At 31.6% G+C, this 20,208-nt stretch overlaps 1 protein-coding gene across 1 annotated transcript; it reads left to right on the top strand.

Moving 5' to 3' along the window:
- Positions 1-748: 748 nt before the first annotated feature.
- Positions 749-15,486, top strand: LOC149773997 (tudor domain-containing protein 7-like). The gene is made up of 5 exons (XM_089945907.1): positions 749-875; positions 1,959-2,039; positions 7,390-7,491; positions 8,308-8,428; positions 14,228-15,486. The coding sequence occupies exons 1-5, from the start codon at positions 828-830 to the stop codon at positions 14,434-14,436; spliced, it is 561 nt and encodes a 186-aa protein (XP_089802033.1). The 5' UTR covers positions 749-827; the 3' UTR covers positions 14,437-15,486.
- Positions 15,487-20,208: the final 4,722 nt, after the last annotated feature.

Consider the following 20,208-nt stretch of genomic DNA (forward strand, 5'->3'; position numbering starts at 1 on the left):
GCCTTTTTTTCCCCCCTAAATTATTCAGCTAATGCGCAAGCATATACAGTAATAAAGAAAACTATATATATCCCGAGTTATGATGGTGTGAGTCATGATCATGGTAGTCTAATGAGGAAATGATGGTTTCTGCATTGTAAGTTAACATATATGCTTCTGGTGTAATCATTGTGTTTCATCCAGCAAATTATGTATTACACTCAATGCTTGTTTGTATCGATTACACTTTCTTGGCACATTAAGAAATAAAAATAAAGCAATAAAAGGTTGCTTTGTCATTTTTATTACCATTTCTTTAATTTTACTTATAAATCTGAGAATATTCTTAAACAGATGACTGTGTTGTAAGAACAACTTAAGAATAATTTCCTTATTTGCTATTTACATCATCTGTACATAACCCATTTCAAAGAAAAAAGATGCATTTCTTCAGGTATGAACTTTGCCTCACAGATTCATTGTTTAAATAAGCTAGTTAGTTGGCAGAATAGTCTATGATTTTAAAGAAAATAGCACCAGATTTTAAGAGTAATGCTTTATGGTGTGAGTTGTGGGTGTTATATGATTGAAAATGTTAGAGTAGATGGATCTTTTCAAACTTCAAAACATGTCAGAACAGGAAGAAAGGACATTTTTAATCAACACTGCTTTGCAAACGTTAAAAAAAATATGAAAGAAATGTAATGCAGCTCTCTTCACGTGATCATGCTCATTACAGAATTCAAGTTCAGGAAGATTCAGCAAAAGATAAACACACAGTGAAAGTGAGTGCTGAACATAAATAATTTTTCAGAATACTTTGTGTTTGTATTCTGGTTCTAATCCATATGGATTTTTCCCTATGTGACAAGAATTTTGACCAGCTGCAGAACCAGGTTAGTAGCAAAAATGGTTGTTTTTCATATGTGTGGTAATTCTGGCATGTAATATATAGATTACACTTTTTACACCCAATTTACACTTTTTTGCCACATATGCTAGCAATAATTATGATTATACATGTACCTCTTAGGGGCTGGCGTGTATGAGTTGAGTTCAAGACCCATACTTTGATGGATGTTCTAGGTCACTGAGACTCATTAGTCAATAATGCATAGAGTCAGTTATGCACAACTTGCTGCCAGCATAGATTACTATTATGTATGGGGTGGGTATATATTGTGCCAATTACAGTACTCATGTTGTAAAGTGAGTGTCTTTCAAACCAGAAAACATTGCATTTTTGTTTCAAGGCTCATGAGAGTAGAACAGAAAGGACTTGAAAATTTACCTAAATGGAAATCTAGTATATTGTGAGCTCAAAAAATAGCAAAAGAAGACCTGTAGACTCATTTGCAAGCAGAAGTGATTTTGCTGGTATCAATTACAGAGGCTTGTATCATTCCTCATGTAGTTGTATAATGTACATGTATCACAATAAATAAATAGTACACATTGTATTACTTCTAGGTAAATATTATGCATCAATCTGAGCCATGGCTATTAATTAAACAAATTTGACATCAACCAATTGATTCAATCATTAGATACCTAATTTTCTCAGGAAATTCTTGCTTTTATCAGGTAACAAATATTTAATATCACAATTAATAAAATAATATATAAATGAACAGGCCATCACATCTTTTGTCTAATAGCAATCCATTTCAAATATTGGTCATTTTATGTTAAATTTAATAATTTCATAACCACCACCATTTCATTTTTCTTTGGAAAACTGTGAATGACTTCACTAACCTTTTGATAAAGACATATGTGCGATTGAACTTTGCTTTATCACCCATTGTCATCAGATTCTACAATCTATCATGAAATTGGTTTACTTATAAGTAAGAAATACCAATATTGCAAGTGACTGACTTGACCCAAAATATCAAAGGCCATGATCAAGAGGTCATGTCAAGGTCAAGCTGTTGAATGATCAAGGGCATAACAAGATATGTTGTCTCCCATTGCAGTGTATTCCATATAAACAGATGGATCATTTAACCCAGCTTCTTCAGGACATGTTAGAATACTTCAATCCACCTCCACAATTTGTAAGTATTGACTTTAATGGAACTTACTTCACTCCATCCTCTTAATTTTATGTGTTCTAACTTTAATGAAACTTCTGATATGCAATAATATTTACTCTGGCATACCTGTCAACTTTCTTGACCGTGGAATGCACTTTTCAAGACTAAAAAATAGTGCTAAACAAGGGCTACTGAATGATTGGGAGTAAGTAGATATATATACCAGTAGAAAATGATTTGTCTTTGAAATCGATTAGATTGGAATACAGTATTTTCCCTCTTTAAGACCAGACTGTCTACAGGAGGAAAGTGGCCTTCTTAGAGGGGTGGCCTTTCAGGAGTGGATTACAAAAATTGTAGCAATTGGAGATAAAGTATGAAAGGTATAACTGATTTTTAAATGCTAAATATTTTGTTGTCATTTATAAATCACAAACACGTTATATAATCAGTGTGATTAAAATTTGTGTGTGTGTGATTTGGATTTTAACATGGTTTTAAAAAAAATTCAGTCATAATTGCTACGATGTCTGCAGTGTGGCAGTTTATAGTGATGTTTAGCACTGGACATCATGCCACAGACATGTAGCATGATGTCCCACCCAGTCACATTATCCTGACACCAGGCCAACCAGTCCTAACAATTTTAAACCTCTTAATGCTGAGCGCCAAGCGAGACAGCTGTTAGTACCATTTTTGTAAGTCTTTGCTATGACTTGGCCAGGGATTGAACCCATGACCCCCCACATCCAAGGTGGATGCTCTAACCACTAAGCCACCAGAGTGGTGATTAAACTTAATGTTGTTTAACATAATTATGAATAATCATCAATCATGGGGTGAAACCACCTTGCCAGTAAAATCAGTAGGGGTGAAATAATTCAATGATATATTGATGCATTGATACTTTTGCTGTACAATTACACATATGGATACAAGTGGGAAAAATCAATGCAAAACATTACTGTATGCAAGTTATTTTAAATTTCATGCTTTGTCAGTAATTATTAGTCATTTACCTTATTATTCTTTACACTGAGAATTCATCTGAGACAACTGCTGCAGGCACAGGTATATTTCTTTTTTATTTGACAAGAAAAAGATGATGAAACTTGCCATCTACAAATAAACAACAAGTGACACATTGGTAATATTGACTTCCCTCCCCCATCAATACCATGGTAATTATTTGAAAGGTGGGACATGATGCGACATGTTTGAGTCATGATGCCCTAGTGATAGACCTAACTATAAACTGCCACACTGCAGACATGATAGTGATATGACTCAAACTGTTAAAGCTACATTAAAAATCACTAAACACGCTAAATGTTTTCAAAATGGAGTGAGCTTGACACATGCATGACTCGTTTTCATCTGGCAGTTCTTTTTGTAATCTATGAGGGTGAAGCCATAATGGTTACCTTTTGGTGTCAAAATAAGTTTGCACAATTTACTGTGTAGATGGATTGGTTTAGTTCACTGCAATTTACTGTGCAAATGGATTAGTTTAGTATATGGCTTGTAAACATTTACGAACCTGGTAATAAAGTACGTTAAGTGAACATGCATATGGCTTTTTTTGGATTTTTTTCTTAAATTCTTTGTTCAAGTATCTATTTATAATTTTCAAATTGAATGGGGCTTCACTAGGAAAAAGAATTAGTTATAGTGTGGATTTCAAAACAGTTCACATCAGTTTGATTTACTTATAATACTGGTGAAAATTGCTTTAAACTATCATAGTTACCTTTAAACAACCTTGATTAATAGCATTTTGTTTTATAAGAAACACTATTTCAAGGTATCAACCACTGCATGGTTTCTTAGTCATTGTAGATCTTATGAAAGCATTCCATGTGTATGTCCAGGCAGAATTTTTCAACATCCACATATATTGACCCCCCCCACACAATTTTTTATTTTATATAAACAATATCTGTACAGTTTTAAGGATATTGTACTGCAAGTGCCAGATATATTCAACAAAGGCATATCTTACAAACTGAATCCCACTATATAAAGAGGCAAAGGACATTCATTAAATTAAATAATCACAAGTTGAGTGAGGTACAGCATGATGTACACTATATTGGCTGTTAGCTGTTTAGTAAACATAGTGGATAAAGGTCGAACCTCTTATTCTTTCCATGAAACAATATCATTGTTCTGTTATTTAACATGTTTAAATATTTTGGCAGACATTACAACCTTAGATGTTATTATAAAGATGTTTAAATATTTTGGCAGACATTACAGCCTTAGATGTTATTATAAAGATGTTTAAATATTTTGGCAGACATTACAACCTTAGATGTTATTATAAAGATGTTTAAATATTTTGACAGACGGTACAGCCTTAGATGTTATTATAAAGATATTTAAATATTTTGGCAGACATTACAACCTTAGATGTTATTATAAAGATGTTTAAATATTTTGGCAGACGTTACAGCCTTAGATGTTATTATAAAGATGTTTGAATATTTTGGCAGACATTACAGCCTTAGGTGTTATTATAAAGATGTTTAAATATTTTGGCAGACATTACAACCTTAGATGTTATTATAAAGATGTTTAAATATTTTGGCAGACGTTACAGCCTTAGATGTTATTATAAAGATGTTTAAATATTTTGGCAGACATTACAGCCTTAGATGTTATTATAAAGATGTTTAAATATTTTGGCAGACATTACAACCTTAGATGTTATTATAAAGATGTTTAAATATTTTGACAGACGTTACAGCCTTAGATGTTATTATAAAGATATTTAAATATTTTGGCAGACATTACAACCTTAGATGTTATTATAAAGATGTTTAAATATTTTGGCAGACATTACAGCCTTAGATGTTATTATAAAGATGTTTAAATATTTTGGCAGACGTTACAGCCTTAGATGTTATTATAAAGATGTTTAAATATTTTGGCAGACATTACAGCCTTAGGTGTTATTATAAAGATGTTTAAATATTTTGGCAGACGTTACAGCCTTAGATGTTATTATAAAGATGTTTAAATATTTTGGCAGACATTACAGTCTTAGATGTTATTATAAAGATGTTTAAATATTTTGGCAGACGTTACAGCCTTAGATGTTATTATAAAGATGTTTAAATATTTTGGCAGACATTACAGCCTTAGGTGTTATTATAAAGATGTTTAAATATTTTGGCAGACATTACAACCTTAGATGTTATTATAAAGATGTTTAAATATTTTGGCAGACGTTACAGCCTTAGATGTTATTATAAAGATGTTTAAATATTTTGGCAGACGTTACAGCCTTAGATGTTATTATAAAGATGTTTAAATATTTTGGCAGACATTACAACCTTAGATGTTACATTGGCTTGAGCTGAGCAGTATTGAACTTCTCATCATTTAGCATCTGCTTTCTTCTAAGTGATGGCTCTGGTGATCTAATGGTTAGAGCATCTGCCTTGGATGCAGGAGGTCACAGATTCGAACCTCAGCTAAGTCATACCAAAGGCTTATACAAAAAGTACTAACAACTACATCGCTAGGTGCTTGGCATTAAGAGATTAGTGTTAGGACTCGTCGACCTGGTGTCTGGATAATGTGCCTGGGTGGGACATCATGCTACATTTCTGCAGCACGATGTTCCAGTGCTGTACATTAATGTAAACTGCCACACTGCAGACATCATAGTGATATGACTGAAACATTGTTAGAGCAACATTAAAAGTCCAGATCACACACATATCAGCTCAGGAACACACAACTGTAAACATTATTAGATTACCTACCTCTCTGCATGGAGTAAAGTTATTTATTTTGTAGGCATGGAAAACATTATTAGATTACCTACCTCTCTGCATGGAGTAAAGTTATTTATTTTGTAGATAGTAAACATTATTAGATTACCTACCTCTATGCATGGAGTAAAGTCATTTATTTTGTAGGCATGTTGGAATAAATGAAAATGTGTTGAATTTAAAAGTCAGCAAATATTTAAAGATTTCCACATGTTAACTCCATTATAGATAGGCAGATTTGACAGCTTTTGCACTAATATACCAGCCACATTACATGAATGGCCATCCTAGAGGGATTATACTTTTGAATACAAACAAATTGATGCCAAACAAGGGAGATAAAGTGGGAGGTTAGGTTGGGTGGGGTATATATACATTATCTGGCATCTGTCTTTTCCATTTAGCATTTCTGAGACCTCTATGTATGGATGTTATACAGTATTTAGTATATGTCTTTACCATGCACTGCATTAAATGAATATGGGTTTGTATACAGTGACTGGTAATTGTCTTTACATTTACTGATTCATATCAATATGTATATGTCTATACAGTATATGGTATCCCTCTCTTTTCCATTTGCTGCATTAATGTGTGTGTAGAGTATCCAATATTACCTGTCTTTTCCACTCGCTGCATTAAATCAGTATGTACAGAGTGTGGTATCTTTCTTTTCTATTCTCTGCATTAAATTAATATGTATGGTGTTTATACAGTATATGGTATCTGTCTTTTCCATTTCCTTCATTAAATTAATATGAATGGGTCTGTATACAGTTTCTTTTATCTGTCTTTTCCATTCACTTCATTAAATTAATATGAATGGGTCTGTATACAGTGTCTTTTATCTGTCTTTTCCATTCACTTCATTAAATTAATATGAATGGGTTCTTATACAGTGTCTCTTATCTGTCTTTTCCAATCTCTACATTAAATTAATAGTTATGTATACTTATACAGTGTTTTGCATATTGTCTTTCCATTCATGGCATTACATCTGTATGTGATTTGAGCTCCTTAACAATAGAGAGAACATAGAGAATAATATTATGAATGAAATCACAAGAAAAAATAAATGATTTGTGAAAATTGGATTTAATGCTTAATTACATCAATTAGTCATTATGTCAAACTTCTATCAAAATACTTGTGTGAACAAGCTGCACTTTAGTCTCAGTAGTTCTATGTGATTTCAGTTTTAAGAACAGTTTTGATTTATCTGGATGAATACTATATGTAAAACACATAAATGCAAATGTATACTTATAATTAAATGTAGCAAACTTTCCTGTTAAAATTGCAATCCCCCTGAAAATACATCTTATTTTATCCATGCATTTTAGTACAAAGGAGCACAAGGACTGATGTATACTAAAAATTTTACTTGAAGCACAAGTTCTAATTAAACTATATATATATATATATATATATATATATATATATATATATATATATATATATATATACACTTATTACTGGACAGTACTTAGGCTTACACTTTACAGAGTTTGAAACAAAACCTTTGAATAAGTCAAGATTCATGGTACATGCCTGAAATAATCCAGATATGGTTTTATAATTATATCCAGATTATGAAAGAAGATGAGATTACCTTGGATCACTTGTATGCTGGTAACGCCAGTGGAATTTGGTACAGGGTCACTGTTCAGCAGTTTGTTGGCAACAGACTGGTAAGTCATTCTTTCTTTACTTAATCCTTTTCCAGGTTTTATTTTTCAAGTTATTGTTTTAATACTGTCTAAGACAATATATTGAGCAGTACCTCTACAACTGTACATTTATGCCATTATAACTAAGACAAAATTTAACAAGGCATGCCATGTCTTCAGAAGTACAACAGCAGGTTTGGCAATTAATTAACTTTTCTGTCTTCATCTCTCCTTATCCTCTAGTTTGGACATAATTGTGAATTAACAAGCTAATCAGGCAAGAACTGTGCAGGTAATACATAAATATTTGTGTTTATCATCAACCAAGATGTACAAGGTTAAAATGTGTTGGAAATAAATACAGATTTAAGCACATTTGTCAACCTTGATAACTAGTAAAATGATAAACAGTATTGAGAAGATGGCAGAGTTATTGTTCTTGCTATGAAAGAAGTGTTTGATCAGATTTTTGGCTTGCATCTATTTCACTGATGTTTCACTCCCCAATGCAAAATACACACCCAGTGGCCTTTCATGTAAGTGTATATGCCAAGGAAGGAAACTCAGATTTAAAATAAAATGATTATCCCAGATTGTTATCACATCTAAATATTCCACTGATGGTAATACTTGAAACAATGGTAGAAAATACTTTTGAATCTGAATATGGTCCCTAAATAGCAATATCTTTGGAAATCTGTTCCTCCATCTGATCTTGATATTAAATCACATCAGTATTCTCAGTACTTTGATTCAATATTGCTTTGTGTATATATGCTGTTTTTTATTTATTTGTTTATTAATTTGTTTGTTTATTAATTATTTTTGTTGTACCAGCAGTTCTCTGTGTACTTGGTTGATATGGGAGAATGCTCTGTAATGTCTCTGGAAGAGTTACAGCCCCTTCCACGGGTATTCTGGAAAATGCCAATGCAAGCATTCACTGCCAGATTAGGAGGTAACATGGGCACAACTATAGAGAATGGGAGAGAAGGAGAGGGAGATATTGACAAAAGCAAAAGTGTGGAATGGCGCAAAAAGATTTTGTTACATTTTGATTCCAAACCAGACATCATGATACATTTACAAAGAGTAATATATTGAACAGCCATATATTTGCAGAATGCCACAAGAAAGTAATATGAAAAATGAATGAAAAATTAACAGTGATAATGAAATTTATTTGTCATCATTTTCATTATGTTGGATGGTGTTGTGTCTGCATTTGTAAGGGTTAACATTATATGAATATTCAAGAGTCGGTGTTTTACCCATGGTGACAGAATTATTCAGTATATTAATAATCAGTAAGCACTGGAGCTTTTTCATTAACTTTAATTGGCTGTCATTAACTGGTCATTTGTCAAGGAACCACCCCATGGCAACCATACAAATGTAAATAAAGAATTAAACAAATGAATTCCAGTTAATTAGAACATAAAATAGCAGCAGATATAGAATAATACAAATAACAATTACATCTTTACAGAATGGATATTAAAAAAATTGAAGAACTCAAAATTTAAGTACATGATGCTAAATTGAGGCAGACATTGACTTCTAGTTTAAATTATTCTCATTTTTTAATATTTTATTTGCATAAAAGTAAAATAATATTTAAAAAATGCTAATAATATAAAGGTTGTATCTTACCATTATATAACATGTTTATATTTTGGCAAAGAGGTCAAAAGAGCCGGTACCATTGTATAACATTTTTATGATTTAGCAAAGGCCAGTCAGAAAAGCCAGTACCATTATATAACATGTTTTTGATTTAGCAATGGGGTCAAAACTACCCTTGCTGTTTTATAATATGTTTATGATTTAGAAAAAGGGTCATCACAGCCAGTACCATTGTATAACTTGTTTATGATTTAGTATAGAGGTCTAAAAAGCCAATACCATTGTATAACATGTTTATGATTTAGCAAATGGGTCAACACTGCCAGTACCAATAACTTGTTTATGATTTAGCATAGAGGTCTAAAGAGCCAATACCATTGTATAACATGTTTATGATTTAGAAAATGTGTCAAAACTACCATTACTGTTTTATAACATAGTTATGATTATGTCAAGGAGTAAAAAAATACCACTACTGTTGTGTAACACAGTCATAAAGCAGTCAGAACTACTGGTGCCATTGTATAGCACAGTTATTATTTACCAAAGGAGTCAAAACTACTGGTACCATTGTATAACTCTGTTATAATTTACCAAAGAGATCAAAACTACTGTTACCATTGTACTTTTGTTCAGTTCCATGTAAACTGATAATGCATTGTCATTCAGGAAAGTTAATTAATAAAATCTTAAGCTGAGTTAGCTTGAAAGAATGTGAATCTTATGAATTTATACTTTGCACTAACATATTTTATGGAAAATTTCTTATAACTGTCAAGTATTTAAAGTAAGAAATTCCAGCTTTGTCATCAAAGTGAGTATGATCCATGAAATTGGCTCTGATGTAAAGTGGGAGGGGACATCAGGGTGTTCTCAGTATGTTATCATCAGCCGAAATGCTTCCTTATCATAGAGTAATTTAATGCTTTGGCAGAGCTAAACATTTTCATTGCACAAATTGATTCACATATCTTGTTTTGTATACAAAATTATCTTCCTCAAATAGTCAAGTGCTTCTTATAATTCCAATTTTAATAATCTCCCTTCATCCATCTATCTATCCATGTATCCATTACCATTGTAATAATCTCCCTTCATCTGTCTATATATCCATGTATCCATTACCATTGTAATAATCTCCCTTCATCCATCTATCTATCCATGTATCCATTACCATTGTAATAATCTCCCTTCATCCATTTATCTATCCATGTATCCATTACCATTGTAATAATCTCCCTTCATCCATCTATCTATCCATGTTTCAATTACCATTGTAATAATCTCCCTTCATCCATCTATCTATCCATGTATCCATTACCATTGTAATAATCTCCCTGCATCCATCTATCTATCCATGTATCCATTACCATTGTAATAATCTCCCTTCATCCATCTATCTATCCATCTATCCATTACCATGTTTCCTCCAGTTGTAATAATCTCCCATCATTCATCCATCTATCTATCCATGTATCCATTACCATTGTAATAATCTCCCTTCATCCATTTATCTAACCATGTATCCATTACCATTGTAATAATCTCCCTTCATCCATCTATCTATCCATGTTTCCATTACCATTGTAATAATCTCCCTTCATCTATCTATCTATCCATGTATCCATTACCATTGTAATAATCTCCTTTCATCCATCTATCTATCCATGTATCCATTACCATTGTAATAATCTCCCTGCATCCTTCTATCTATCCATGTATCCATTACCATTGTAATAATTTCCCATCATTCATCCATCTATCTATCCATGTATCCGTTACCATTGTAATAATCTCCCTTCATCCATCTATCTATCCATGTATCCATTACCATTGTAATAATCTCCCTTAATCCTTCTATCTATCCATGTATCCATTACCATTGTAATAATCTCCCTGCATCCATCTATCCATGTATCCATTACCATTGTAATAATCTCCTTTCATCCATCTATCTATCCATGTATACATTACCATTGTAATAATCTCCTTTCATCTATCTATCTATCCATGTATCCATTACCATTGTAATAATCTCCCTTCATCCATCTATCTATCCATGTATACATTACCATTGTAATAATCTCCTTTCATCTATCTATATATCCATGTATCCATTACCATTGTAATAATCTCCCTTCATCCATCTATCTATCCATGTATTCATTACCATTGTAATAATCTCCCTTCATCCATCTATCTATCCATGTATCCATTACCATTGTAATAATCTCCCTTCATCCATTTATCTATCCATGTATCCATTACCATTGTAATAATCTCCCTTCATCCATCTATCTATCCATGTTTCCATTACCATTGTAATAATCTCCCTTCATCCATCTATCTATCCATGTATCCATTACCATTGTAATAATCTCCCTGCATCCATCTATCTATCCATGTATCCATTACCATTGTAATAATCTCCCTTCATACATCTATCTATCCATCTATCCATTACCATGTTTCCTCCAGTTGTAATAATCTCCCATCATTCATCCATCTATCTATCCATGTATCCATTACCATTGTAATAATCTCCCTTCATCCATTTATCTATCCATGTATCCATTACCATTGTAATAATCTCCCTTCATCCATCTATCTATCCATGTTTCCATTACCATTGTAATAATCTCCCTTCATCTATCTATCTATCCATGTATCCATTACCATTGTAATAATCTCCCTTCATCCATCTATCTATCCATGTATCCATTACCATTGTAATAATCTCCCTGCATCCTTCTATCTATCCATGTATCCATTACCATTGTAATAATTTCCCATCATTCATCCATCTATCTATCCATGTATCCATTACCATTGTAATAATCTCCCTTCATCCATCTATCTATCCATGTATCCATTACCATTGTAATAATCTCCCTTAATCCTTCTATCTATCCATGTATCCATTACCATTGTAATAATCTCCCTGCATCCATCTATCCATGTATCCATTACCATTGTAATAATCTCCTTTCATCCATCTATCTATCCATGTATACATTGCCATTGTAATAATCTCCTTTCATCTATCTATCTATCCATGTATCCATTACCATTGTAATAATCTCCCTTCATCCATCTATCCATGTATTCATTACCATTGTAATAATCTCCCTTCATCCATCTATCTATCCATGTATCCATTACCATTGTAATAATCTCCCTTCATCCATCTATCTATCCATCTATCCATTACCATGTTTCCTCCAGTTGTAATAATCTTCCATCATTCATCCATCTATCTATCCATGTATCCATTACCATTGTAATAATCTCCCTTCATCCATCTATCTATCCATGTATCCATTGCCATGTTTCCTCCTAAACCATTGGAAGGTACACTAGCTTATATTTGATGAATTTTACAGCATGAGCCTGAGTCACTGTTTGGGGAGGGGGTAGATAGGTATAGGCATGTTAGATAACAGTTGTTATGTCCCTTGACTTATTAATTCCCCTAATTTACCCATGATGAAAGGCTCTTCTGGTGATCAAATCTATGTAGTAAAGTTGTCAAATAAAGCTGTGAATGAACCTTTACGGGACACACTGTGAAATCATAGCTGTATATGTGGAAGTGATGACTTGTAGTTTTGTAATAAACAGCAAAAATAAACGTTGATAAAAACATTATTTTTATATGAACTAATTACTTTTTTCTTATTTCAAATACAATTAATGTCATGACTTTATTCAGATTTACTTGAAAGGGCTGATAAATGGCAGAATTTAGCAATACTTACACAGAGTGATCAGTTTATGGTTCATTGTACTTTACAAAATCCAGAAATGCAATCATAAAAATCTAATTACATGTAATCTAATGCATCATACATAGAAGGACCAGTAATCCTTAAAAGTGTATGTGTGTTTGTGAGAGTGAGAGAGCGAGAGAGAGGGGGAGAGAGAGAGAGAGAGAGAGAGGGGGAGAGAGAGAGAGAGAGAGAGGGTTGGATGGGTGGGAGAAACAGTTGTATAAGTGAGCATATGTGACAGTAGAGTGTACACGCCTTTCTTTAGAAAAAAATGGAAGTAAGCCACAAAATTTGTTATTCAGTTAAGAAAAGGATACAATGAGATTGAAATAGCTAAGCTGAACCAAACTATAACTGTCGCCATGAGATGTTGACGTTATAGATGTGACTAAGTTAAATTTAGTACTTATAATGAAATTAGAGTATATGTTGTAACTTAATCTCATCACAAACATTATCCAAACAATTCTTAATATTAATAAATAATATAAAGAGGATTTAATTTCAATGTTTACCACAAATATGTGATTCAGAATAAAGCATCTGTTCAATTAAATATATATCTCTTCTCTCTCTCTCTCTCTCTCTATATATATATATATATGCATACATAAATGTATACATATATATGTAGATATATACATATATGCATATATATATGTGTTGCCTATATTCATATATATATGCACACATATATACATATATATTTATATATATATATACATGTATATATGTACACATATATAGGTACATAAATATACATGTATATGATATTTTTAAAAAGCACCTTCTTATTACATATCAGACAGAACTGATAATTTGCTTTTTGTCTAATGTGTCATCTCTAGAAAAATCTAATTCATATTCATCTTCATCTAAGCAAAATATATCTCACAAAAAAAACCTGATTATTTACATATCTCAGATTACCAAGCAAGCAACAAATATACATAAATATGTGTATGGAGGATTTATAATAATAATAATAATAATAATAATAATGCTTTAAATAGGAGAATTTATGTGTGATGGGTTGAATTTTAATGATAATAATATAAATTCAGTCTTTTATGTCAATTTAAGCACTCAAGTTGATGCAATCATAAGGGGTTATTGCTTGCTGGAAATTCATGCATACGGTTTCTGTTTTCAATTCACTTAAGAGCTCTTCAAGGGAGCATGTTTTCAGGGCAGTAACAACCCTTATCAAACAGGCCTATATGCAGTGAAACTCGGGGAAATCTAATGGTTATTCCTTTACATTGCTGAAGATTTTCCAACATCTCTTAAATTTACTGAAATCTCTTATTTGATCTGTTTCATTTGAGAAGTATTATTTAACAGTTGTATTACTATTTCAGGAATAAAGCCCATGGGACAGTCTTGGTCAGAAGGAGCAAAGTTGAAATGTTTTGAGTTGGCATTTGACAAGGACCTAGTGGGTCTTGTTGTTTCAAACAACAATGATGATGGAGCTGTTTCACTTCGTCTGGTGGATACTTCACAGGAAGATTTGGATATTTGCATTGATGAAGTTCTCTTGGCCAAGAAATTTGCTGTTATGGCATGATCATGTTTCTGTTACAGTTACCTCCCTTTCATTCTCTTTATGAGGTTACCTTTGGCATTTCATATGTTAAATCCAGTTCAAGTATTTATGCTCAAAGATTCCCACATTATAGGTAGTGCACATTGAGGGCATAGTTGAGTGTAGATCAAACATTAAACTGGTGTGAATTAACAAGGAGTACTAAATAAATAAATGTTTATGCATGTATATTTAATGATCATGTTCAGTAAATGAATTTTCGCCAACTTTCAGTGTTGAATTGATATCGTGTGTCGGCCGAGAAACATGTACAGAGGGATTCATGTATCAAATTAAATTAGAACGTTTAATAGTCCATGTTAAATTAATGAGATTTGTCAAGAGAGGTGAAATTCATCCTAAAAGCCCATGGAACACTTTTGGTTATACATAAACAATAAATACATGACTCACTAACAACAGTATGATGTAAAGTTATACTTTGATAGTTGTTTAAAAAATTGTAAAGACCACATAGCAGCTTTAATGTGTACCTTTATCAGACTCATAATGTATCATTTATTCATATCCAAAGATAAACACACTGCTCAGTATTAGCTGCTATTAAATTATGCTTCATCTATATTTAGATGTACCTGAGTTGGCTTTCTTATTGTATTTTTAGCCATTTCATCATGTTAATATTCATCATTAAGTTACAGTGGAAAATAAAATAACTTTTTCATCAGTAATTTTTGTTAAGTATCATGTATTCTGCAATCTTAAAGTAAGCAAGTTTTCATTGAGAAAAATCACTAAGTCTTACCTGTCATCCCTAGGTAGAATTTTGATGATTAGTGTGGCTTGTTCACTGTTTGATATCATCAACAACTCATATTCTGATGCGGGGATGGTAATGGTCTTGTTGGTGAATCAAAGAGACAATGAAAAAAGCATGCCAGGGTCTTATCATGCAATCAGTCAAAGAGATAATGAAAAATGCATGTCAAGGTCTTTTCATTCAATCATGAGTTAGTGATAGAAAGAAAATAAGAAATCTTGAGAACGAGTTCTATTCTCATTACAAGCTTTTTATAGTTCACTGGAAAGGATTGCCATTGACCTGTTTAAAATATGACAAGCCAATATACTGATCAACCTTATATTAATGCCATCTTTTGTGCTTTGTGTCCCTAAATTCTAGTTTCTCTACCTGTCAGTCAAAAATATGCTATAGATTGGTTGATGTTTGTCTATACACAGGTACCTAGAACAAATCTGATACAAAAATGGGTCATGAAAATATTGTTTGGAGAGAAGACAAGATTTAAACTGTGTCTTATGCATGATACCTTCCTATAATAGATACTATGAAACACGACTTGCATACTAAATTAAAAAATTTCATTTTCACACCCAGTCTTTGATTTATTAGGTATAGTCTTATTTACATTGTCACTTTTCAGTAATCTAGGCATAACTCTATTATTAGAGACATTTTAACTTTAATGTAGAAATCATGAAATAACTCTTTTTATACATCAATAAATTTGGAATTTAAAAAAAACAAACAACATCTATTAACTGGCATTTCAGGGTCATTTGCATTCATTGGTTATTTGGTTATATCAGTTAAATGAGCAATCTTAGTCCCACTTGAATCTCTTGTTTGTTTTGGATTTTTTTCTGTTTGTTTTGTTTTAAGTTTCAGGGGAAGTTGTGATAAATTTCATCAGTCTTGCCTAACTGAAGTTAAACTTCCCCAAATTTGGCTGTAGACTTCTATGTGACGCAACATTGTGTCATGGGATGACCATTCCTTGGCCTTTTTCTTCCAGTTGAGTACTCTAGAAATGCTGGTATATGATATGTACTATTAAACATAGTCAGTAATTTAAATTGATTTGGGGATTTACCCCACTTGGGGACCCCTTGAGATGCTAAAAATGTTGTATAGTTGTATGCACTAATTAAACTAAAAACTGACAATTTTAAAATAACTTTGAGATTACCAAACTTGATCCTCTTGAAGTACTATATATGTCATGTATTAAAAAATTTAATTGACAATTTTAGAATGATTTTCGACCAGTCTTAATGCCTTTATAGCAGGATGACATAGTGTGTGTTATAGATCCAGATTCATGCCCATTTATTCATGTAAAGTTTGGAAATATTGTGATATATTGTGCACACAAACATAAACACACACATGCGGTACATTGTTCCTTTGGTATGTAGTGTCTTGTAAGCTGTTCACTTTTTGTAAAAGGTGGGTTTGGTTATTCACCTAGTTTCTTTGTTTAACACACACACACACACACACACACACACACACACACACGTAGAAGGTGGTCTTTGTATGACACCCATGAGCAGTGTTCTGATGAGGGAATACTTTATCAAGTATCAGACATATAGTGACATCCCTTACACATATTTTGATGTCAAGAGTGACAACCCTTACACATAATTGGATGTCAAGAGTGACAACCCTTACATATAATTGGATGTCAATAGTGACAACCCTTACACATAACTGGATGCCATTTGGTAGGGGAATTACCAATTACAATGGGACACATCAATAGTGACCATCCATGGGAAAAGGCCAAATTGACCTTGGATACAAAAGGTGACCTATGTATGCAGGCCCACCTTACAAACTTGGATTTTGAATAAATATGATGCACACAATATCATTACTGTTTTGATTATTATTACCATTACTTTTATTATTATTATTATTACCAACATTTTTTAAAGCTAGATTAAAAATCTAAATGACACACACACATTGTTATTATTATTAATATTATTATTATTATTATTATTATTATAAATTACATTTTTTAAAGCTGCATTAAAAATCTAAATGACACACACAATTGTTATTATTATTATTATTACGACCAACATTTTTTAAAAAGCTGCATTAGAAATCTAAAATACACACACAGATATTATTATTATTATTACCAACATTTTTTAAAGCTAGATTAAAAATCTAAATGACACACACACATTGTTATTATTATTAATATTATTATTATTATTATTATTATTATAAATTACATTTTTTAAAGCTGCATTAAAAATCTAAATGACACACACAATTGTTATTATTATTATTATTACGACCAACATTTTTTAAAAAGCTGCATTAGAAATCTAAAATACACACACAGATATTATTATTATTATTACCAACATTTTTTAAAGCTGCATTAAAAATATAAATGACACACACACATTGTTATTATTATTATTGAAATTATTATAACAGACATTTTTTAAAGCTGCATTAAAAATCTAAATGACACACACACATTGTTATTATTATTATTGTTATTATTATTATTGATGTTATTATAACACATTTTTTAAAGCTGCATTAAAAATCTAAAATACACACACAGACAGATATTATTATTATTATTATTATTTTGACCAACATTTTTTTTTAAAGCTAGATTAAAAATCTAAATGACACACACATTGTTATTATTAGTAATATTATTATTATTATTATAACATACATTTTTATAAAGCTGCATTACAAATCTAAATGACACACACACTGTTATTATTATTAATATTATTATTTTTATTATTATTATTATTATTATTATTATTAAATACATTTTTTAAAGCTGCATTAAAAATCTAAATGACACACACACATTGTTATTATTATTAATATTATTATTATTATTATTATAACATACATTTTTTAAAGCTGCATTAAAAATCTAAATGACACACACACATTGTTATTATTATTAATATTATTATTATTATTATAACATACATTTTTTAAAGCTGTGTTAAAAATCTAAATGACACATACACATTGTTATTATTATTAACATTATTATTATTATTATTATTATTATTATTAGTATATTATAATTTTTATTATTAGTAGTAGTAGTTGTTGTTGTTGTAGGGTTTAACACCATTTTTCAGCAGATGATAGGCTATACATGGCAGCCAGTATTAATGGTGGAGGAAGAAACCGGGAAAACCCCAGAAAGAACCACCGACCCATGAGAAGCTACTGGCAAGCTTTCTCACATACCCACATTAGCCGAATCTGAGACTCCAACCCACGCAAACTGAGGTGAGATGGCAGTGATCCGTAACAGAGAGTGCTTTAGACCACTCAGGGCCCCAGTAGTAGTAGTAGTAGTAGTAATAGTAGTAGTAGTAGTATTTCAGCTGATAAGTAAGCTATTCAATATATCACAAATACATGTATATATTGTTATACTCCAAACCTATGTTCCACACAATATTATTGGATCCTGTCCATTTTAGTCCATCCTATATACTAAATCATGACTGACTCAAAAAAGCACTAATATATGTTTTGTGTACCAGGACAGAACAGAAGTTTTACTACTAAGTTACAGCTCACATATCACTGTGAAACAGAGGACAAAGATTCTGGTTGATCAACTTGTATAAATAACTTATAAACAACTGTTCATATATTAAACAATATCTGGATGAAGCTGTCGCTAAGCTAGCCAATAACAAAATACAGTCTGGTTATGTGAAAGGCCTGTAATGAAAAGAGCATAACTCAAATAATTTGGGGTGGCACAAAGTGGACCTGGGTTTCCATCCCCCAGATAACTTCCTTGCGAAAAAGAGAGACTGATTTGTATCAGAAAAGTAACTGTCGACAATTATGGCTGTTTTATTACTTGAAAAAAGATAAACAATATTGTATCCTGTGATGAAATAAAGTGAAATAATATCCCAGACATGGTACCCCCACCCCCACCTTTGAATTTTGAAACATTAAGTGGTCACAAACTTATGTTGTGATCATTATTAACTCATGAACAAAAACTTCACCTGCCTTTACAGGCAAGGTTTTGAATTATTATATAACCTTAGACTCAAATGAAGACAATATAATTTGTATCATTTCACAACATGAAAATTTTCAGTGTAACTCATATCTTTTCAAAAAGATGAGCTTTTTTCTAATCAAGGATAGGTTTTATTTACTGGTAATTAACTTAAATCTTCTTATGTCTTCGTGCAACAGGATAATTACATGACAATCACTCATTTCTATCTCTATGTATTATCAAGATGCCTATCTTAAAATGCCTTGTCAGCAAAACATGTTATACCTGCACATTCCATTGACTTGCCTTGTCAGCAAAACATATTATACCTGCACATTCCATTGACAGGTTATTAAAGTAAATTTTGTTGAATATTCCCACTTACTGTATTAAGTTGTATGCATGATATTTGGGTCTACTGCACCCACCCACCGTATGAAGCCTATTGACAATACAAATACTGCTTAAACCTTTACATTCATGAAAGATAAGAAACATTTTGATATAAGTTATTATGTCTTGTGACCTAGTTATAATGAACAGTTGTGACAAAAGTGAAACCTTTCTACTGAAAATGTTCACAGTGAATGATAAATACAGATATTTCATGGTCAATTTTGGGGCTAAATCAGGCCTCATTCCCAATCCTAAGATGTTAATTTTCCCAATTTTAACCTAAAAATTCCCAATTCAGACAAAGAAACAGAAAATACTTAAATGACATTCCTTGCAGAATTATTATAAAATTATTTTAAATATAATGAAGTCATAAAAATCACCATATAAATAAAAATGGATCATTAGACTGTAACAGTTATTATTTTCTTGTATTTAAAAAGTTCCAGACTCATTCTGATTGGATGCAATTTTCCTAATTGTATAAGCCAGAGGTGCAGATCATGAGTAAGGGGGTGGGCATTACACTCCCAATAAACAATGTGTGTGTGAT

The sequence above is a fragment of the Sinohyriopsis cumingii genome, unplaced genomic scaffold (genome assembly GCF_028554795.1).
Source record: "Sinohyriopsis cumingii isolate HCF-2022 unplaced genomic scaffold, ASM2855479v2 utg000452l, whole genome shotgun sequence".
In the NCBI taxonomy this organism is placed as follows: domain Eukaryota; kingdom Metazoa; phylum Mollusca; class Bivalvia; order Unionida; family Unionidae; genus Sinohyriopsis; species Sinohyriopsis cumingii.